General features: G+C 32.2%; 1 protein-coding gene across 6 annotated transcripts in view; it reads right to left on the bottom strand.

Moving 5' to 3' along the window:
• Nucleotides 1-25,000, bottom strand: part of LOC145278100 (protein amalgam-like) — a 518,373-nt gene that overhangs the window by 233,831 nt on the left and 259,542 nt on the right. For all 6 annotated transcript variants that reach the window (XM_080130363.1, XM_080130367.1, XM_080130365.1 and 3 more), the window contains exon 2: nucleotides 10,808-10,885. In XM_080130363.1, the coding sequence (XP_079986489.1) occupies nucleotides 10,808-10,885 (78 nt within the window). The remainder of the gene's footprint in view (nucleotides 1-10,807; nucleotides 10,886-25,000) is intronic.

The raw sequence follows: 25,000 nt of genomic DNA, 5'->3' as shown, positions 1-25,000 counted from the left end.
ACCCCCGGTGTATGTATTTCACATTAGTTTACTTGTTATTTCAAAAGTTATGTGCATATCTGTATCGTTTGAAACCTGTACCTGCTAACGCCTTTATCAGTGATTTGATATGTTTTCATACACCCACCTTTCCCTCTGTAGTTTTCTATGCCAGGATGATCTTTCTACAATCAACTTACTAATGCCTGTCAAACTCACTTTGTATAAAATCTTTTGATGGCTAAGAACTAGGGATTAAATCTTATATATCTCGCTATTTCCGTAACAGCCCATATCTGGTTAATACTAGGTAAACGCAAAGCATTCCAGTTTACACGTGCTGCTTGGATTTTCTTTAAACTTCTATACTGTTTACAGATTCATAGACCTAGCATCTCATGTATTACACCGATAACAAGCTCTTCATATCACGCTGTGTACATTTGCAAATCTATCTACTAAAATGGTATCACATTTTCCGGCTCACACAGATTACTACCTTGCTCGCAAATCTATGTTTTTTTTTCTTATGTAAATCTTCAGTTTCTTTTCCCATCAGCTGAGATTATTTCGGAAAGACAGAACACAATAAAACTGCAATAAATGTGAACCAAACAAAAAGAGGAAATCTTAAACTCTGTTCTCAAACTGACAAACACGAATTACTCGAATAAAGAAAATTAATATAAAGTGTGCCCTTTTTTTCTTTCTGCAAAGAGTGCAGGAATACAATAGCCTTTCCAGGCGTTATTTGAGGACAGAGAATCTGATACGCACTTCGTGAACCCGAGTCGTCAGACTATGATCGCGATGGTGGCTCTTCTTAGCTCATTACTATGATGATAAGGACCCTTAAGAAATAGCTATGCAAATAGTTACGGAAATGCGAAGCTGAAAGTCGTAATCTTAGATGTGTATAGAAAACGATAATGACCATATATTAATGGTGTAATGCATACAATAAAAATACGCACGCACACGAACACGCATATATAGACATTAATATATATATATATATATATATATATATATATATATATATATATATATATATACACACATTCTTCATGGATTAATTCAAAATTCTAATTTGTATGATACATCGATTTAACCTATCTATTTTAACAGTCCTTTTTTACTTGAGCAAAAAGAGTGAGTAAATTGAGTTGAAAATTTAACAACACACGGGTATTCGCGTTTCAACCTCACGGGCATAAATTCATTGAGGTCTGTTGATTTTATTGAAAGACGTGCGGCATTCTCTGTGTAGATTAACTGTCATATGTAGATCCATTTTGCTAATTCCTTCCCTCTGATGAGAAGGAAAGCTTTTCTTCGAAACTCCGCGAATTAAGGAGTACCCACTTATTTAGTGTCTCCTTTTCTAATTAAATATGTTTGTAACTCTTTTTTAAAATATTTTAACATGTCTTGTTAACTATTTGCTCTTCTATATATATATATATATATATATATATATATATATATATATATATATATATATATATATTAAATCCATCTATCCAAACAAACGGCAATATATGTGCATACTTTTTTCTGTAATTTCGCGTTTCAAAAAACTCACGCCGTCAGGCAAAGTTTATACACTCAAGATACAAAACTTTCATTTCAGGATAACGACCAGATTAAAAGAGGGGGGGTAATAGGATTGGCAGCTACTGATTGTTGAAAATATAATGAGTACATATAATATTGCGCGCAAATTTATATGAAATTATTTACTAAACATAGCACACACATACACACATATATAACATGCGTATAACCACGCTACACAACACAACTTCTATTACTTTTTATATCAATCTGTCTATATATATATATATATATATATATATATATATATATATATTTATATAAGTAGATTGTAGTTTCCTTGAAGCATTGTTGAAGAAAATTATATTTTTTCTGTTGTATTCAATGGTGTAATAAATCTCATTGAATACAACAGAAAAAAATTACTGTTGTTTAGTGTTAAAATTTGTGTGAAAAAGAAAAAACAAACAGTAAAAAAAAGGAATTTATTTCTTTTGTTTTCATTTAATTTTACTCTATAAAAAAATATCGCATTGTTCTTGGCTTTTAATTTTACCTTATATACATTTATATATATATATATATATATATATATATATATATATATATATATATATATATACGTAGAATCCTCTACACATATATGTCCGTTTAACCAATGCATCAAACTATACGCACCTATAATTAAATTTACTGAATAAGAAAAGAATCTATGTGGTTACAATATAGATATATACATACATAAAAAAAAATTCAAACTTATGTACACATTAATGCAGATGTTCTGTAAAAATGCATATGCTATTTCCAATGCAATGACACATATACAAAATTAAAGGTACTAACACCCTCATATAAGTGTATTTAATCACAGATGATGTACAGTGCCTGCAAAAGTCGACATATGCCATTTTTAAGCTACATTTCATATAAACAACCTATATCTCATCTGATTCGACTTTTATTCTTCTATAATTTTACCTGTTTATATTTGACTTTTAATTAAAATATTCTAGTGTTCACGTCAATTAAAAAAAAACATCTTAAAATTGAGGAGGAAAAATAAAGGCGGCAGCAACAAATTCGCTTAAAAACAGCTTTAATTATTGCCCCGTAATAAGGGGAAAATATCAACCTACACGCAACGAAACATATATAATCGTATGTGTTGTTGTTCCGGGTTATACAATGTAACATTAATCCATATTCGCCGAATTTCTATTAGTGATCGTCGGGACCTCATTAATCTCACCCATTCTGGTTTATCCAATCGAGACATCAGCCGCAGATTGAAATGTGATTAGAAAACGGTACGCAAGACTCAGCCAAAGCACCAAAATTCAGGCAGTGTTCGTGATGCCCCTAAATTGGCTGCATTAGAGTTATTTCAAACAGGGAAACAATGCTATCAAGATCCGTAGCGTAAGAAACAAAGTTGAGACGGCTCTGTAAATCCAACAACAGTGCAATCCTGTTTAAAAGTGTTCTCTTTCTACTGTCAAGAACAGATTAAAGGAATTTTATTTGCGAGAACATATTGCAAGACGCAAGCCAATGATTTTTGTAAAGAACAGAAAGCGTCGTCTGGACATTGTCAGATGCAATGAAGATCGTGACTGATCATATTGGTCAAAAGTGTTTTTTTTTAGCGACGAAAAGTAGTTATTGTAGGCAGTACATCCATCGGAGGAAAAGCGGAGAATTTAATCTTAGGTGCTCAGTCTCATGTCTGCAATGTGGTGGAGGTTTAGTTTTGGTGTGGGGCGTTATAAGCACCAACGCTATTGTTCGCTTGCAGGGTCGAATTAATTCGACCAAGTTCATTAATATGTTGACTGACCATTTTCTACCCTGCTTTGGCCGGAATTTGTATGACACTCAGCTTTATGAAGGATAATGCTCCAATTCACACAGCTGGCAATGTAACGAGGTTCCTGGAAGAGCATGATATTCTGTATTTGGATTTTAAAAAATTTCAAATTTGGAAGACCTTCAGCAAAAATTAATGAGGAATCGGATGCCCTATCCTGAAGCATTGCAGCAGTCTAATTCAAGAAATTCCCAAAAGAGTGCAGGCTGTAAAATTGCAGCAGGGTTATGCTACTAAATTCTACCTAGTTCATTGTGTCCCTGTTCATATTTTTGTTGCATTAATGTCCTAAAGTGGCATTTAAATAACACCTTTCAATTGTGCGGACTTTCTTTTTTCTCCCCTCAATTTGAAGTTATTTTTTTAAATTGACGTGAACACTAGAATATTTCAAATATGAACAGGGAAATTATAGAGGAACCAATCGAATGACGCATAGTTTGTTTAAACAGTTACATTAAATTTAGCTTAAATTTGTCATATTTTTCATATTTTTATTTTTAAATACAAGTCGGTACTTTTTTGCCGCCTTTGTATACACTACGCCAACCACATATTAAACGAAGGTTCAAAATCAGGTAGAAATGTAATATACATTATTTTCTTAAATTGCACACTTACAATATCTTACAAAATTACATGATATATAGGTGTGCTGACAAAATTTATTTTAAAAACAATAATTAAGGCGGTACTTTATTTTGCCCCTCAATTTACATGTTTTTCCTTGGTATTTTGCAGGACTAGTAATTCCATCAGTTCAGATGATATACACCATCATATACTAATATATTCAAGCTATACATTAAAAATAGCCAAAACACCTTGATTCTCCCTCGTTTTATATTGGGTTAGCCAGGTCATAGGACAGGATTTTCTTGCAAAATATAATCTCTCTAACCTATTTTACTCTCATTCTTTTAATTTTGGTTGCCATCTTTAAATAAATAATTGGTATGAAAAGTTTTGTATTTGGTATGAATAGTTTTATATTTTTCAAGCGATATCCTTGGACTGACGACGTTATTTCTTTGAAACCGGAAATTACAGAAACGTATAAATATGTAGCTTTGTGTGTGTGAATGGATTTTTTCAGTTGATGTACTTATATGAAATGAAATCAATCTACCAGTACACACACATACACACACGCACATATATGTGTATGTGTGCGTGTGTGTTAATATGTGTGTTTCAGTTCGCGTAAGGATAATGCCTAGAACAGAATAATTTTCCACCAGTTTATATCCCTTGAAGAAAAATTTTAAAAAATCTTAAAATATTATAGGAGAGCGAGAGAGAGAAAGAGAGTGAGAGTGAACGAAAGATAGTGAACGAAAGAGAAAAAATGGAACTCAGAATCCTCAATGAAACCATCATGGAGTAGATTTCGATATGCAGCACATAATATTGAGAAATTGCGAGGGATTAGGAAAGTAGTTTTCAATACTTATTAATGATTTTGGACTAAAAATTTAGCTCGTAAATTGTGATATTTTCAAGACATCTCATAATTAACAATGATATGCTCTGAAGTTATTTTCATAATTTGGAATTTATCTGATATTCATTTACTATCACAAGGAAAGTAGATTTTGTGAGCCAACGAATATATACTTTAGTATCTATCATTCACGCAACTGATATTTTAACGCTTATCACTTAAGACAAGTCCTAAATAAAATTTAGAAAAGAAACAAAAAATAACAACTAATAGTTATCACAAAGGGAGAGAATGCCTCTTTATTTTTTGTAAAGAAACAATGTTACGGAAAAGAGCAAAACTTCAATGAGTGAGAAAGGTTCACAAGAAATTATTACAAAACGTTTCTGAAATAAACATGTGTTTTACAGAGGTGTCAAAGAAGAGAATTGTGGCAGTCTTTCCAATGCCGATTAATATAAACCAAAAATAAGGCAAGAATGATAGATATCAGGCTATTCTGAAGTTCTCCTGTTATATTAACATTTGTGGGCGATAAAATACTAGTAACAACGCGACTGGAAGAGATTGAGAGGATTCAGAGAAGAAGAAATTATACAGGATAGTAAATAGAAATCTTAACTCAACTTAAACTCTATAAAGAGTCGCATTTAATTGTTTAGTTTCAAGAAAATTCAATTGTTAAGCATATGTGAAATACCAGAGAAGCCATTTCAATAAAGATGTTACCTTGACCATCATCTTTTTATATTATTATAATGTTTATTAGTTTGAATATTATTCGCTCTATAAAAGAGGGTGTTACTAATATCGTCAAAATAAAATGTTTCGGAATAGGAAAATATACTGCAATATGAGTCATAGATTATCTCAGAGTGTTACAAACGATATCTCTTCTCGTTTTCTTTATATTGAGAAAGAGATGGCGATATATTTTGTGACATTTTTAACTCCGAATGGTTATTCGGTAATTAATTATTTATTAGTAATTTATTTATACAAGACAAATTACAATATTACACGCATTTCACTTATTGAGAAACTTCACATCACGTATAATAAATGTAAAGCAAGAATGAATAGTTACAAATGTGACGTAATTTTGAAGACGAATAATATAAACGCTATTTTTTAATATCGTAAATCATAATTATGACAGTTTGACAGTTTTTTGCTCCTTGGAGGTTTCCCAAAGTCATTGTCTATCGACATTAGAGCTTTAATATTCCCGAAATTTAAAGACGATTATCATAAACAAAATCGACACGGAAACAAATGCGCATTTTAATAAAGTTGCCAATGAATGGCATGTTATGGTAAACATATGCAATGATCACAATTTCACAACAGGACCACATTGTATTCATCATCTGCTGTCTTTTACACATACGTCGTACTTATTTCGTCAGACACACCTTATCACTTACATGTTTTTTTTAAGATAATAAACTCTACGATTTACAATCCTCCGTGCTATTTTGATTATTATTTGATTATTGTTATCATATAGACTCTCATTCTAACAACATTCCTTTCGGGTAAACTTTCGTAAATGGGTATTTAGTAAAACGCGGCAATCTCTCAATCTTGTCAGAATACCCTGTTCGACAAGATACATCTGAAGAAGACCGTCGATTACATTGAAACGTGAAATTGGCATACAAGATAAGAACGCTTTCCAGAATAAAAAAATAAGACAAACAATTACGTCTTATCTCAAAATATATGATACGCTAAAAGTTCTCTACTTTTTAAAGTTATAGGGCGTAATGTTATATGCATTGTGTTTGTAAATTTCGTACAATCACGAAGACTCGATATTTATAAACTCATATTGCTTCAACTGAGTAATAAAAATCAGTAATTCAATTAAAACATAAAAGGCAAAACTGTATACTTAATACTTTATTACTTTATTTATCAGCCAGGACAATAATCTAGCTATAAATCAGTTTTGTCTGAGGCGGAACACTGTAATCAGAAAATAAATTAAATTAATCTTTCATTTTATTTTATTAGAAAGGACACCATATCAATGCGAAACTTATATTTTACAATGTTTTTAAATGTTATGCATCAAACTATTTTAGAAGCTCATTACTTTACACAAACTTATATGCAGGCGTATTAATAGCATATTGTCAGGCATTGACTATTGAATGTACGACTCGCAGACTTGTATCATCCTATGTCTATTTGATTTGATGATTTTCACGAACATTTGAATTAAACTAGAAAGCATATTTGAAGAGGCAAAATAGTCATGAAATATTTCCAACACTTAATGTCTTTCCGACCAATCTGATGCAAGAAATACTACAAATAAGAAAACAGTAGAAAAAGACATAGATAGTGTATTAATAAAAGGTGTGTGTGCTTAGCTTATTTAACAATTGTGTTTTATTGGCTTTAATTTTGCTGAATCCGAAACATTTGCATTGCATTGTCTTCTTTAAATTGACTTGTTTATGAATTAGAGAATGTTTTAAGCCAGCTACATCAATCAACGTTTTTATTGCATTAATAGAAAATATATTTTATTTGTGTAACTGGAACATGCAAATAAAATCGGCATTTATTAATTAGGAAATGTATAACAATGTAATTGAAGGGGTATGCTCGTTCAAGATTCGAATCCATTTAGTTTTATTCCGTCATGTTCATTTAAAGATATCTGCAATAATTTTCTGCTTCCCTGTGATAAAATCTCAGCAGTTTCAAATGTGGCATTCACCTACAATTCCCTTATTTCTTTCATGATAAAAACATTTTTTTTAATTCCATTTTCACCCCAAACAAGGCACAATGCCACTTTGCAGTAGCTGGCTATTATCCGGGACAGAAGTTGCAGGGATATTATGAAGGGATATGAGCAACAAGACGTATGTTTTACATTGCACTTTCACTTCTACATCTCAGTACAGTAAGGAAAGCAAAATCCGGGAAGAGAGTTCCTAAGTCTAGCAGTTCTGGTGCAGAAAATATTGGAGTAGAAGGCTTTCTTTTTCTAACATCTAGAGATCTCTACTGTGTAGGAGTGGGATGTAACTATTTGTCGGGTTTGTCAGTGGTATTTATGTAGAGGGGGTTCGTAAGATCATTTACCATAAAAAATACTTGTAGAAAAGGTAGATGCAACATTTCGTCGATAGGACAGAGGTTGAAGCTTAGATGACAGTTCAGAACCTATCAGGTTGGTGACTCTCTTTTGAACTCGGTCCAAGTGTGAGCCACCAGTAGCAGATGCACCAGCCCAAATGTGACGGCAAAACTCACTCCATGGGAGAATGTTGGCCTTATAGAAGTACATGACACTTTCAGGCGTAAGTAGCTTTCTATCACTATAAAGAGAGGCTACATTCTTCGCACCAGCCGTGGTGATGGTTTCCACGTATATACAGTATAACTCCTATAATTTGAACACACGCTTCGTTCAAATTAGAGGATGCTGATCAAGTTTTGTGATAAAAAAATAGCTGCGGTTAACTTTAATGTTTTAAGAATTAAGAAATATTGAATAAAATGAATAACTATATGATACTTCAATTATATATAAAGTTGAGTTTATGATATGTTGCAACTCAGAATTGTTAAATTTTATTACCAGGAACAATTATATTGAAAATAAATTAAATTTACTTTGTTAGGTACTTATTATTTAAGTTATCATCTAGAGAAATTATACGTTTATGTGAAATACGTTTTTTTTATTTATTTATTCAATGAATGAGTCTCATTGCAGTTTCTGTTTTCATCAATTGAGCTCCCGGGCTGCCATTGTATTCCTTTAAGCGATCCCGAAAATCTACAATTTATTGGTTCCGTAGCTTCTTTATGATTATATCACTTCGTTGTGGCATAGCTTCCTAAACATTGTTGTCACTAAAGTAAGGACTTTTTTTCTAGAAATGTTATAACCGTCTCCATAGACCTTTCTGCATCATCCGATTATATTGTTTCATCATAGTGTGTTTGGTTATTTACATTAGTGTCAAGCGTATGGGCGATGTCGCTATTTTAATCACCATTACTTCCTTTAAGATATTAATCATTAGTTGTCTCAGCTTGTTGCACCCACATTTTAACATCATTTGCATTAAGTGGTTTAATAACAAGGTGGTTGGTCGGTAACCGTTTGATTTCAAGAAATTTTTGTAAATCAAATGAATTCACTGATTCCTTCAGTTGAGAAGCTTTTGTCGCTGGACATAATTTACCCAATGCTTTTGTTAATGTGCTTGCTCGAACTTGATTCCGTGCACTTCCAAGAGAAAATATGGCATATTTGATAGTAACATGGCTCTGGAAATCCCTTATAGTCACGGTACTATTTATCGTATTTATCATGAAATCATTTATGTAGAAACATTTTGAGCTCCAAATAACCACTTGATACATAGGTTGGATGAGAGAAGTCACATTAGGTTGTAAGTAGCACACAAAAATATTCCCACAAAATGACTCTCGTTCTAAATCAGGAGGATCTGCTCTACAATTTCCCAACAGAAGCAAGCACTTTGAATCAGTTTTTTTTTTACATGGAGGTCACAACCTATCAAGGCCAGGAGGCCACTCAAGGATAGTTGTTGCATGCACAGTAATCAATGAGATAGTATTTTAGTAATCATTAGTATTGGAGATTTGATAGAGTGTCTTACTTAAGATGGCGGATTGTAAAGACTTTGTTTATGTTGGACTTGAAGACATCCAAGTTGTAGTAAGTTGGGAAACAGACAAACGGAATAGAGTTCCACAGTCGTGCACTTCTGAGAACGAAGCTCTGCTCATGTTTAGATGTTAGGCACATATAGAAAGTGGGGAAAATTATTAACACTAGTTTCAGCCAGACAGGTGTTTCTCGTGAAAGACTGGCGAGGAGGGGCGAGAGATGTAAGCTCAGACGAGCACTTGCCATGGAAATAACGATTTACATAATTCAAGAAAACGCCTCTGGACCACTGGCATATATATATATATATATACATATATATATATATATATATATATATATATATATATATATATATGCTGTAGAAAGGCCTTGCCTAAATTCATATTGTTGTTCGGTTAGAAGTTTAGCAGATGTAAGTTGATGGGCTAGAGCTTGATTAATTATGGACTCAAATATTCTGGCGAAAGGCGTGAGGAGGCTAATGGGGAGATTATTTAATGAGTAACTTCTTTCGCCAGAATTTAATAAAACTGGTACTACAGCAGCAGTTTACCAGCAGTCAGGAAAGCAATATTCTATAAGGAATTCTACAAAATAGACTACTGTCTTATATAAGCCTTTGTATATGATGTGAACTTGGGCAGAGAATAAGCGCATATTAATGATCGCTATATTTATTTACTTTGCAACGCGAACTGAACATCAATTATCTTTCTTATATAGATACGATTATATTGTTGAAGTTTGAATATTTAACTATTAATTATACTACACATATTTAACTGTTGCTGCATTTTATCATTCATAAAGTAGCCATTAAATATAAATGTATGAAACATTAAAAATTGATTATAAAATAAATTATTAAAAAGTAAATTATTGATTTAATTATCAATGGTTGTTTACTACATTTTATTAATTTAATATGCATATGACGTAATATGTTGTATTTTATATCTTACTAACTTACTGTTTCCACAAATATAATGACGGAATGGATTGCCACTGGTATGATGTTAATTCTGATAAAACGGCTGAGGGTAATGTATGAATTACATAAAAGTTGGTTTCATATAGTAAAAAATATATGACAAGTAGTAGAATAGACGATTTCTTTATACATTTTATGTATTTTACTAGTAGTCTAGATTTTCTCGCTTTCTTCTCGTCGTATAATAAGAAACGTCAACGTGATGAAACACGAAAGTAGTAAGTCCATAGATAAAATTAAATAGGTTAGGAAAATGTCACACAATTCCGTGTTATTTTAAGAAAAAAAACTTACCTGGATCTGGTGTTTCACATTTAAGGCGCACCGTTTCACCGACCTTCACCTGGATTTCTTCCCCGCTGACGGGTTGGACTGTTTATGAAAACAAAAAAAAATGGGGATATATTACTAAAAAAATAAAAACAAACAAAGAAAAATACGTAGAACAGAACATATTTACGATTTAAAAAATAATTACTCTTTCTTCCTTTCTCTTTCTCTCTCTCTATTATATATGTGTACACAGACACACACCCGCCTACAGATTCATTCACACGCAGGAACATATATACAATATATATATATATATATATATATATATATATATATATATATATATATTGTTAAAATTACCAATAATAACATTCAAATTCGATGGCGAAGAGGAGAAAAAGAAACAAAAAGTTTAATGTTCGATAAAAATAATTAAAAAATTAAACGTTCTAACAATTTTCATTTCGAGAAAATGTATACTATTTTACCGTGTTGACAAGAGAAGTAGACTGGATACCGTTGTAATGCTCTGCGTACCGAATATATACGTGCAACACTCCTAAATAATCTATGCTTACATAATAGTCTATATCGTTCAAATAACGTATATTTTATTTTTATGATATTTATCTGATATGTATTACGTGCCAAGGCTTTGCTTCTTCTTAATCTCTGTTTTTACATTAATTTCAGTACCAAGTATGGCAAGTAAAAGCAAAAAATCCGAGATGGTGTGTTTAACTACGTATTACTGATATTCTGTGAATACTGAGTATTTAATGGTAATGATTGCTTATTTGCTTAATACTAGGATTATATGTTTTAAGGGGTGTATGCACGTGAAATAATACGAGAATATAAGTGACGCTTTCCCCCACATCTTGTTGCCACACTAATTAATGTGGACTGCCTGGCTTACGGTTGATAAACTTTTCCTACTTAATAAACTTTAGTAAATGTGTATAGGATGTTATTAGTTATTTATAAATACAACTGTACTTTTTGTACATCATTTCGATTTTGCCTTGTTGAACGACCCTTGTAAAGTAAGAAAACGTGAGATTGCACAAAACTTTACACACCATATAAATATCCATTGTACCAAGAGACCTGAATGGGAGCCTCGCATCGGTAAAAGCAAAAGAAAAAAAATTGTAGACCTATCACACATATTAGAGTCTCTTTACTGAATATATTGGCCTATTTACATTTCCCCCAGACGCACTGCATTTTTCTGGGTCGAAAGATTTTCTTTATCTTTTCTCTTGCAAGCTAAGGGTCAAAGTTGAAAGAGGAAATGAAGGTGATAACCTTTGGGGCTATCTCGACAGGATAGACCGTCTGCTACGACTGGCGAGAGAGGAAAAGGGGCTTGGTGTGGTGTGCAAGCATGCACTTTTTTAAAGTAAAAAGAAAACAGGAGCAAAGTCACTTTGGAATAACGCCCTTTTGTTTTGCGTCGGTGGTAGAAAGGATTTCCTTAGGGTAGTATGTGCTGACAAGATACAGATGTTCGAAACTTACTCTCTAAAAATAGAAGCCTACAAAGAAATTCTAATGAAGAGTCTATACCTGACGAAAACGTGATTTTTTTTAAAAATGCTTACAATTATGTATATAAGTATTAGAAAAAAGTTGCAATTTTAATTAAATTGTTAGAGTAATGTAGATTAGGGTTTAGATTCTACCAAACCCCTTTGGATTTTTTTGGTCTAATACCTTGAAATATTAGATGCACGTTACTTGTGCCAAACATTTTTATTTGATTTGAACCCAATACAATAATTGGTAATGGGTCAAAATTTGGGTTAAGTTAAAAAAAATGACGTCTGTTGTTTAGTCTAACTTTTCTTTATAGTGGTGAAGGAAACCTATTATATAGAAATACTTTACCGTACAAGTCACACGTTTTAATATATACATATGCAATAAAACTTACCAACAGTACATAGAACCTGAGCAAAGCTGGGCGGAAAAGCTAGTATAATATGTACATATATATATATATATATATATATATATATATATATATATATATATATATATATATACACACACGTATATATATGTACAGGTATATGTACATGTACATATATATATATATATACACGTATATATATATGTACATATAAAATATTTATGTGTGCACGTATATATATATGTGGGTGTGTGTGTTTGTGTGTGTGTTATATGACTAATAGCACACTACAAATAAATATACATTATTATATCTACAACTTCTTGATGATTTGTTTTTGACGTTTGACAAGCGAATGTCAAAAAATTTCTTGAAGTTTAGGTATTTTCGAGGATTAAACATGCACAGAATGTTTTAATATACATTTTTTAAGTTTAGCAGGTGAATAGAAAAACACATTTTGTTTACATGTGTCTATAGTTTTATGGATTTGCACTATTTCAAGCGTTCGCAACGTTACCAGGAAAATGCGTTTTATTGTGGCAGACATAGTAGGATAACAGAATTACAAGAACATATGTAATATTCATACATAGGATAGCGAGTAATTCCGATGTCCACTACAGAGATAATTGACATATTTACGAAAAACGTCTTCATCTTAGCCGCTACGAAATGGCTTTTGAAATCAACAACTTGACCGACCAAGCTTCTCATAGCAATGAAATGACGCATTGAAATGCAAGACAATTTCCCCATGACTTCAGCATAGTCGCAACTTATCTAAAAGCCAGACATATGGAATCCGACCAAAGTATCAAACAAAATGGCAGGCTTTAATTCATTCGCTACGCACTGTTTCACTTTCTTTGTCGATTGGTGTGTTCTGTTCTTTCTTCCTCTGTCGCTGTCTTTCTCTCCATGTTTATATGTTCGACTCTATCTCTAGTTTTTGTTGCGTGATCAAAGTAAGAATGAAACAGCCAGATTACTTAATGCATGAAAGGGTCATGTTTTTGCTGAACCCGAAGATAAACGGACATCTCGTATGTAAAATAACATTTGGAGTACGTCACGGAACATGTAGAATAGATAGGCGCATGAAGCCCTTATCAGTTTCTGGATTAAGCGATAAAGTACCATTTCAAATATAAGCCTGACAAACCAAAGACAAATTATCTGTTTAAAAAAGAAGTTTGAAAAAATTGCGTCAAGCGAATCTGTATTTAGATGTTAATAAGTGCCGAGGGTTCCTGGCTATCAAAAATGGCTAATCTTCGACATATCGCTATATATAGTCTCCTTGCATAATACATCTTTTTCTTCTTCAGCAATATTTTTTGTTGTTGCTCTTCCGTTTAACGATAGCCATAATTTGATAATTATATTAGAATGATCCCCCACGGTGTTTCCTTGAATATACGTGATAACATGTCTCCTCTACTTTGAAGTGCTCTCAACCTCTTTTGATAACATTTGCGAATTATTATTCATTATGGCAATAGCCGTCTACCATTGATTTATCATTGGTCTTCACTGTGATTAGGGTGCCAATAAACCTCCTCAATGTCCTTGTACCTTTCGTCCTTAACGAGTGGAATTTTATTTCGTGCTTTCTCTCGTCGTTCTGTCTATCATCCTTGGCCCCATCATTGATTTGTGTGGCATCAATTCATGCTGACGCGAGAATAAAAATAAGAGGGTGACAACGGGAATTGGCAGTTAACTCATATTTATACGCTGTCAATATTCTTTATTCAATATAATGGTTCTTCTTTTTTTACATCTGTAGAGTTTCCTATACGCTAAGGCAGCGCCCGCGGACCTGGTGTATTTGGACTCGAGAGTGTTTCTAAAGAAAAAACTCTTGAGTGCTGAGACTAATACACAAGGTCCTCGGCCGCTGCCTTAGCATACTTTGGCCGTGTTTATTATAATAGCATGTTGTATATTCTCAGGCATCTTTGTGATTCATATTTATCCTATATTTTTGAAAGTGTATTTTTATATTGTTCCTGGTGTTTCTACTATTATTCTTTATCAACATTTTTTATGCTTCATATTCACTTGGGCTCGGCGGCCAGTTTCAGTGTATTTGTTCCCTTTATATGTCTCCGTGGTCTTCACTCTGTGGGTAGCTGGGACGGAAAATCAACAATCGGCCAGTAATTTTCATTCCTGTTTAATATTATCACGTCCGTTATTCTTGCTTGGATGAGTCTACCTGTTTGTATATCCATGTCTTGTAGAACTGTATTATATTCGTTTTCAAGCTCGGCCGTTAGTCTGTCAGTGTGCTCAAGATGCAATTTTCTCCATACACTCTAGATTAGCACCTTCCCCACTTAATCCTGCTTATTCTATTTTATTTGGCTAGCCTGCTACATTCAGTTATTGTGTGGTATATATATATTTCGTCTCTTATTCAAAGACTCTGCATTCGCCGTTACATGTAATGCTATTCTTATTATTATACTAAAAATAATAATGATAATTATTATTATTTTTTGACATGGTAGCCACCAATTATCAAGACCCGGAAGCCTTTCGAGGATGAGGGCTATTGCGTGTACAGTAATCGACGGGATAATGGCGTAGTAATCGTTAGTAATGGAGATTTGATAAAGTTGATTCCATAAGGGGCGGTTTATCAGGAATTTGTTTATGGTGAACTTGAAGGCATCCAAGTTGTAGTCAGGTGGGAAACAACAGGTGTGCATTTCTAAGAAAGAATCTTTGTTCATAGAATGTTTTGATTTAGGCACATAAAAAGAGAGAGGAAAATTATTGACAGTGGTTTAAGCTAGACTGGTGTTTTTCATGAAATATTGGCGAGGGAGGACAAGAGATTGGAGCTCAGACGAGCACAAGAGATAGAAATATAGAATTATTATTATTATTATTATTATTATTAATATTACTATTATTATTAATAATAATAATAATAACAATAATAATAATAATAATAATAATAATAATAATAATAATAAACATATTTTAGAACAACTAGAGGTTTTCCATGGAGTCTGAGTAAAAAAATGTCTCCATAGAATTTCAGTACTTCCCACCTCTTTCCATAACATTTTAAATAAATTAGCCATATCGCAACAGCCGAATACCACTGATTTCTCGCTGTCAGCGGCCACAGGTTTCCACTAAAATTTGAGTGGCAATTTGTTTTTTGTTTTGTTTTTTTTAAAACAGGGTCCCATTTAGTTCTCAACCGGCGACAAGTAAAGTTAAGTAAAGTTTAAGACTTTAATATCGAAATGAAGAAAATCAATAGAAACAACTTTTCTATTCTTTTCGTCATCCGTCTCTGCTGTTGTTGTTTTTGAAACAAAAATCGGATTAAAATCGTCTTACCATGTTTTAATTGGAAATGAGAGCAGCTTTTAAGCGACTGATGTCAAGCAAGACTGCAGGAGAGGATGGTGTTGCTGCAAAAGTACTACAAAGCAATAGTGAACCCATTGTTGAGATGTTTACAAAACAGTTTAATTTGTGTCTCTCCAGTGGAAAAAACAACTCCAAATAAATGGAGGAATGCATCAGTGGGTATCATTCATATGAAAGAGATACTGCAGGTATTAAGAACTAACGGCCTATCAGCATTCTGCTAGTTCCATACAGGAGATTCTCTTGAGGCTTGCTAAGACCTATGCTAAAGACACTAGATATTCATCAATCGCGAGAACAATCATGTTTAAGACAGGTTAATTCACCACCGAGCATATCCAGGCTGTACACCAAGTGTAAGAGAAAGCTATTGAATAAGAGATCCCACTGTGCGTTGCCTTTATGGATTAGGAAAAGGTTTTCGATTCTATAGAGTTTGGTCCACTGCTCACTGCCCTTCCGAACAAAGCAGTTTACTATACATATATAAGCTTGCTGGAAGACCTGCACAGTGGAGCTACTTCTACTTTAAAGCTCCATCGTGACAGCAATGAGATCATGCTGTAGTGAGGGATCAGGCAAGGTGGCAAAATCTTGTTAAACTCATTGCAGCCTATTCCTAGGATGCGACAATCAGTCAGATTATGTGGGAGGTTGGGCAACTCAACATCGATGGCGAATACCTGTAATATCTCATCTTTGCTGATGATATACTACCGACGGCACATTCTCATTCGGAACTAAATGACCTTCTAAAAACATCCAATGTAAGAGCAAACCAGTTGATCTTCGAAAGACCAACGTGATGTAAAACCAACACACTGCCAAGTCGCCAATAATTGTGGACGGGAAGATCATTTAAAGCTACATCTACTTGGGAAAGAAAATTACGTAATATGGAGGCCTCCTCCATGCGATAAATAGAATTATAGCATTGGGATGGACAGTTTTTGAGAAGTCAAAATGTGGCAATCAAAGGGAAGATCTTTAATGAATATGTACTACCTGTGCTGTTCTACAGGAGTGAAACGTGGGCCCTGACCACTCGCCAAAGTTAAATCCTACCAGTAGCGCAAGGGAGATGGAGAGACAAATAATAGGAATCACATATATAAGACAGAAAGACACACACCTAGGTCGGCCAACAAAGGGTTATTGCCATCAATACTGCCATCAAAACGTCCCAACCGGGATGGGCAGGGCACGTAGCGAGACAATACAACAGTTCGTCTATAAGGACAACAGAATGAACATCTGGAACATAATAAGTCATGAGGAAGACTTAGTATTTGATTGATTGATTGATAGTTGAGAAAATTATGTAAAAGAAATATATGTAAATTGATTATTTAATTACAAATTACACCTCTGTAAAATCCGATCAATGGACATTTTCACAGTATTACACAGATATAGAAAAAAGAAATATTAAACTGGTTCATTACATTCTAATAGAAGACCATTCCTATCACAACGGTCGAAAATTAATTATCACATACGATGATCATTACTGTGAAATTATAACTGTGGTCTTTTTAAAAATGTTCATTAATTTAAATGTAAATATATTTAAGCATGGCAGAAAAACAGCCCGATAAATTAAGAGGCCGGTATCAAGATTCAAGGAGTAATATGAAAAGCCGAAATTTTAAAATAAAAGCGTATGTATTTTTAGCTCAACCGGGAAATAAACATAAACGACTTATATAAATAAAAAATTGTGGGTGCGTCCTGAGCACGACAACATCAGTTCTATTCTAGAAAGCCACGAGCTTAAATTAGCATTAGCTGAGTTTTAAAATAACTTAATTTTTTTCTTTTCCGTGTTTTTCTCATTTATGTCGAAAGACTCGATAGCAAAAAACACACCGATGTTTACTTGGTATCTTCTTAAGAACCCTCCTAGAACGGAAAGATCCTAGAAAGTTACATGCTGCGATCTAAGGTTACAAAAAAACAAAAACAAAATAAAAACAGAATTAATAAATATTGTAGAGGGCAATACACTCTTTAGCATAAATATAGATTACCCGTGACTCGTTTAATCAGTATATCTTATAGCCAGCGTTTGAAAAGTCAGTATATATATCATACCAAAATATACGGGCTTGCACGAACAACAATACCTACACATTAAACATGAGCAATTACATTGCTTAATATCCGGAAAATTACTTATATACGTAAAATTGATGAGATATTCGTTTCCGTTATACGCGAAAACATTTAATCTTTGTGATTTAAAAACATGTTATATTTGAAAAATAACCTAATATTTCGCTAATTCTTTGATTTTTTATATTACTTAAAAAGAAATGTTACATTATATATGGAGTTGGTAATCCGGTCCTAAAAAATCATCTGACGTCACTTCCGCCGAATGGATTTGTAAAAAAAAGTGTGACACTTAACGAAATTCAGTATCGCATCAAACACTTATTAAAAGTTAACGGCTATACAATTCCTTGTTTTTAACAGACTAAAATCTGCTGCATGCATACTCTTTAAAAAAATTAATATAATGCATTATATTTTTTATTTGCTTCTGTTTCCTTTTTGTCTCGATATAGTGACCAACTACATATTCAACTTGTTGTATAAGCGCAGTTTTCATATATATATATATATATATATATATATATATATATATATATATATATGTGTGTGTGTGTGGGTGTGTGTGTGTGTGTATATAAATATGTATATATATATATACATATTTTAAGTTTTAATTTGAACATTTGCAATTTAAATATATAGCTGAATATTATGAACGATCGCTATTCTATATGGAGTCCAATTAAACAACGCAAGAATTAATCGTATTTTAGAATTCCGGCAAAATGCACTGATGTCAAAGATAGAGTCGGGTGCCATTTTTAATTTTCCAATACATCGGTAAACACTATGTTTTTCGAGCTGAATAAACAGGTTACATTAAATAAAAACACTAAAAACATATCCAGTTAGGTAGACAAGTAACGTACCTTGCCTTTGATAACATTTATTTGTTATATATTGTTTTTTTGACAACTTTTTTGAATCTGTTGTACAGTAATACAAAACCAACAAATGTTCGTTTCCTATATAATTTGTTGCTTATATCTTGTTTCTAAAAATAAAATCACAACAGTTGTTTATTGAAACATTGTTTTTTAGCTATCTGTGAATAAATTCAAACATTGATTGATATTCATTTTCTTATTTTCGTACGATTTCTTGGTCGTGTGGTTAATTAGAAGATTATTTTTAGCAGTGGAACGAAATTAGAAGTTCCATAGGCACCTCCAAAATTCACCACAGAATTACGCCTCCCATATGTAACACGGTGTAAGTTTATTATAAGTTTATATTATCAATATAACTTTTGTACCATTTAAAAGAAGGGCAAAATAAACTAGTAATAATTAAAAAGAAACATTTTCATCGTACGAAAATAATGAAATTGCGGGACGAAAATCGTGTTTACATAATTGGCGCTTTAGAATCGCATCCCCCCGTAGTAAACATTGAAAACTGTGACCTTGTGACCTTGATGAATAAAAAATTCAAAGAAGATTTTCCATCGCACAGTGTGTTGTCTTTTTACTGCATCATACATCAAGAAAACCTCTGTAAACCATCTTTGAAACTCAAACATGCTATGGATCCACTAGAGCGTGCAGTGAAGTTAAGAGAACGGGGACTGAAACACAGGCAGTTCCAATGTTTCTCGTAAGATATTGAGGCAGATTTTACTGATGTGCTCTATCACACAAATATCCGATGGTTAAGTATGAGGGAAGTACTGAAGAGAATATGGGACGTTAAAACAGAGGATTTCATTTTTTTTTTAATATGAAAGAAATTCCTGTGAATTTTTAAAAGAAATGGAGTGTTGCGAATGGGTGTGTGATTTTTCATTTGCTGTAGACATATTGCAATAGCTGAGTGAGTTTAATACAAAACTACAACGCAGAAGTGAATTTGCTCATGAATTGTATGTTGAAGTGAAAGCGTTTCAATTGAAACTTAAACTTTTTGTCAAGCAGCTTAAAGAGAAACACTTTGTTCATTTTCCTCTGTAAAAGACGTGACCAAACGGGATCTGGTCGCTCTTGGCATAAATGTGGGTGTGGGGGGAGCAAGCCGAAGATAGACCAGCATGGAGAAATACGTTGAGTAAGGGTGGCGAGTGACTTGAGAACCTCTGGTTCGAGAGGCTGGCGCAGAGAAGACAAAACTAGTGACTACGTTTACTGTCGCTTGCATTAATCTTTCGTAGATTGCTTGCCATTATCTATATGAATATTTGATACATCAAATACTACTCGTATATATATATATATATATATATATATATACACACACATATATATATATATATATGTATTTGATTTATATAAATATAGGAAACTTATATATATATTAATATATATATATATATATATATATATATATATATATATATATACTTTAGATGCCAGCAGGCATCTCTATACGATAGTATAAATGTATATATATATATATATATATATATATATATATATATATATATATATTTATATATATATATATGTATGCATATATATATATATATATATGTGCATGGATGTGTGTGTGTCCCCCAAAGTATTGGTAAGATTTTAAGTTTAATTACTTATTGAAAACAGATAGACTTTACCTATTTATTATACATGAATTCTTATGAAAATGAGTGAAACTGGTAATTCAGTCAGTGTAAAAGCTCAGCGGTTACTTTTGGATTATAAATAATTTTTCACTCATCGATCACACACATACATATATATATATATATATATATATATATATATATATATATATATATATATATATAATAAAATAAAATATATATTTGAATGCAAAATCCTATCCCGCATTTTGCTAGTCCTATCCTCTGATCCGAAGGAAAGTATTTCTTCGAAACTCAGCGGATTAAGGACTATCTACTTATCTAGTGTTTCCTTTTCAGATTAAATATGTTTTTAACTCATTTCAAAGTGGTTTTAACGTATTTTATTGACTGTTGGGTGTTTTATATATATATATATATATATATATATATATATATATATATATATATATATATATCACGAAGCTCTGCGTTATCCGGTCGTCCGTTACTGATAAATCATTATATTTCAATCCATAGAGTGACTGAGTGATTTGCATGCTTGTATTTCTCGAAATACTTCATATCCTATAATTAAATAAAGAGAAAGATATACTCGAGCTGAAATCGAGTACAAAAGCTAAAGCTTTTAAGGCAAATACGATAACTATTACGCCCGCTTGACACGATCTTTATAAAGCGTGTTCAAACTTATTCCTAACATCACCTGAACGATTCACGCATGCGCATTCATGAAAGAGTTGTGAATCAAATATAAACCCGATTACGCCCACGTACAAAATGTAAAAACTTTGACCTATTAGGAGCTTTTTTGGGTGAGAACCAATTAAATTTTTAAACATAACTAAATACCTGATTCAATATATATATATATATATATATATATATATATATATTTATATATATATATATATATATATATATATATATATATACTTTATAAAAGATTAAGCGATAGGGAACCGCATCCATAAATGTTATTTCAACTGAAGGTGTTCGACAGACAAGGCGTCTTCCAAACATACTAGGACCCTCCTTAAAACTCTGTAATTTAATTAAAGAATACAAAAATAAAAATACGTTATTATTTTATTTCTATCTTCTTTATGAGTTCCAATTCTGTTAAGGTGGGATGAGATTCCAGTGGTATAATGAACACGTGATGTGTTTTATGTATAACTTTATTTATTTTTGGACATTCTGGAACCTTCCAGGCATCTGCTTAAAATTCTGTCAATTTCATGTGTTGCTGGAATTTGAAAGGTTTCCATCGTTCCTCTCCCACGTCGAAAGCTGTGTACCCCCCACCAGAGCGCCTTAAGCTGAAGATACGCAGACATTTAGAAAATGGAAAACACATGCAAGTAACGCCATGCATACAGACATTTAGAAATAGTGGAAAATATATTCCGAGCATAGGCTAAATGTATGAAGAAAAGAGGACAAAGAGCTTATTAAAATGAGAAACTTAGAAAAGCATAGCCGTCGAGGAGAAAACATAGAAGGAAAAGAATAATAAAGACAGAATCCACATATGGAATTAAGTTAAAAGACAGGGTGGTAATGCAAATAAGGAAAATAGGGAAAGGAAGAAAGATGATAACCCAAGCTTAAGCTATAAAAGGAAAATTGAAGGAGATGTTAAGAAAACAATGTTTGATTAAACGGGAAAATACACGGAGAAAACTAATTGAATTAGCGATTTCAATAATTACACACAGAAGCCAGCATAAGGTATCGGGAATTCATTGAATTGGGATAAAGCAATCCAAGCAGGAATACTCGTGATAATCAGAACTTTTTAAGGTATCGGAATCGATATTTGAATCGAGGAAAATGTTGTCTACTTTCGGAGTCTAAACACGTCTTCTGTAACTTTTTATTATTTGAATTTTTTTAATTAAAAACTTAATTTACCATTACTACTATTCAAGATTCAATGGTAAAATTGTATTTGTTTAAAGCCACAAACAGAAAAACACCGTGTAGATCACCCGCACAAGTGTATTCTAACGATCATTAAAATATTTCACATTTTATTTAAATAAAAGCAACCCTAGAGCTGAATATGTTCTGATTAAAAAAAATCGGATAAAAAAATTAAGTAAAAAAAGGGTACCAAAGAAACAGAGGAGCAAATCAAAGAAGATTTAGTATATTATAGAGTTAATCTTAAATCTATTTTAGAAACAGTCCCAACCAATAAGGCGATACGAAAGGATAAATAGCGTTTGTAATTTTGTAGCGCGTATGAGCAAGTGTGAAGTTGGCAAGCGAAAGCATTAGCAATAGGTCTTTGACTGCATAAGCAAATTGGTAAGTGTGCCTGGACTTGCTTCAGAAGAAGCGGAAAAGAAGAAAAAAATCAACTACCTCACGATGAACAGAACGTAAAACGCGGGACTGGTTCGATGAACGTGTGACGAGATATTTTTAAGTTGATTTTCAAAAGGCGGGTTTAGGTAATCTCATGGCAGAGAAAGTAAAGTTCGAAAAAAATAACACAAAACAGACACTCTACAGACCATAACGGCTACATTACAATTCCACGTTTGTGGAGACGTAATATTTTAACACATCTTCCCAAAACTCCAAGCTCACATTTTTATATAGGACACGATTTGATTTCCTGGTTTTACTTGTACTTTAAAATTAGAAGAAGGTTTTAATTAATTTTCTCAAACTAATGTTAACCCCATTGTTCTGAGTAAGAAATATATAAATATGATGTCGAATACTGATTGTATTAGGACTCAAAATTACGAGACAATTACAATTGCTTTAAAGGAATAATAATAATTATTATAAATCTTAAAAGTGAAAATCGAAATATCCATAAAGATTGGAAATAGAACAAACGGTGTCAATTGCAATCTATTATAACCTTCTAAGGTTGTGCGAACGTTAAAATTTTAAATGCCAAACACAAATCGCAATGTCACACTGTTGAAACAAGACCGCACTTTCTAAGTGTATCTTTCCAAAATATCTATCTATGATCCTGGTAAAAGATACAAGAGTGACGCCCATTAAATATAGCTTCTTTTTCGTAAAAATTATAATAGTATGCAAGCATTGTTGTAAGGGGGTGAGAAAGAGACTCATAGTAATTGCTACTAGCATCGGTTCTTCACGGAACGAAATGTTACGTAAAAGCAGAAATCGACCAAAAAAACGTAAATTGTCTGCCAAAATTCTTGTTTAAAAGAGTAAATTTAGATTACATATTACACCGTTCTTTTAAGTACTCATGCAATTATTGAACCGGGTTGCTATAATGGCGTTACTATTTAGAAAACCATTCCTGATGATAGAAAAGCAGTGTATTTTGTAACAATTCAGTAATTCACCTAAACAGTTTAATAAAAAATCGTAAAACATTAATTAAACTTAAACGTAGCGCTGTTTAAAAAGTGCGCAAAACCTTCTTTGATTTGTGTATTGAACTATATTATAAAGTTTTATGTTCTAAGTATTTAGAAATATCTATGAATGTATCTAATTCTTGCAAGGTGTATATTAAAAAAAATCATTCCACAAATCTAGCTAATATAAATAAAAATAACTCCTTTTTATATATAAGTAAACTAGCATGCCATATAATAATCATTTATAGCTCCCAAAAAAGGAAGAAAGGGAAGAAGTGTAATAATTTACAATCTATATAACATCAACAACAAAGTGGCAAGGATACAGGGTAATTAAAAGAGAAAAAAAAATAAATATAAAGGAGAAAATGATAATGACTTAGATATTACGAGAGGAGTAAGCTAAAATAAACATAAAAAGTTTAACGACAGCAAAAAGATTAATGAATTTAATAAAATGTGTTCCTAAAAATGAAATTTTATAACCTAATTTATGAAATAATTGAAGTATTTGAAGATGAATGTAAAAGTCATGATTACATAACGAGTAAACACAATAACAGTATGATGAAATGTACTAAATACAAAACAAACAAGATTTGAAGATGAAGCAGACATGAAATAATACTATAAGTGTAAGTTTCTTATGAAGAATGTTTAAACAGAATGAAGGGGAATGAAAAAGTGTTTCAGAGAAAATCAGCTTTTTTAAAGAAAGGAAATCAGATGAAAAAAGAATACGAATATATTAATAGTAAAGTCATGAGAAGTAAATTATTCCCAACTCGCATTTAGGTAAAAATGAACTTTTGTATAACTCATAAAATCGTATATCATTATATAATTATATTTTAAAAACAATATGTATGCTGCTCCCTATGAGGGGCTACTAAGTG

Source organism: Euprymna scolopes, chromosome 6, assembly GCF_053919585.1.
Source record: "Euprymna scolopes isolate OS-2025 chromosome 6, ASM5391958v1, whole genome shotgun sequence".
Lineage (NCBI taxonomy): Eukaryota > Metazoa > Mollusca > Cephalopoda > Sepiida > Sepiolidae > Euprymna > Euprymna scolopes.
This window is presented reverse-complemented; position numbering and strand designations above follow the sequence as displayed.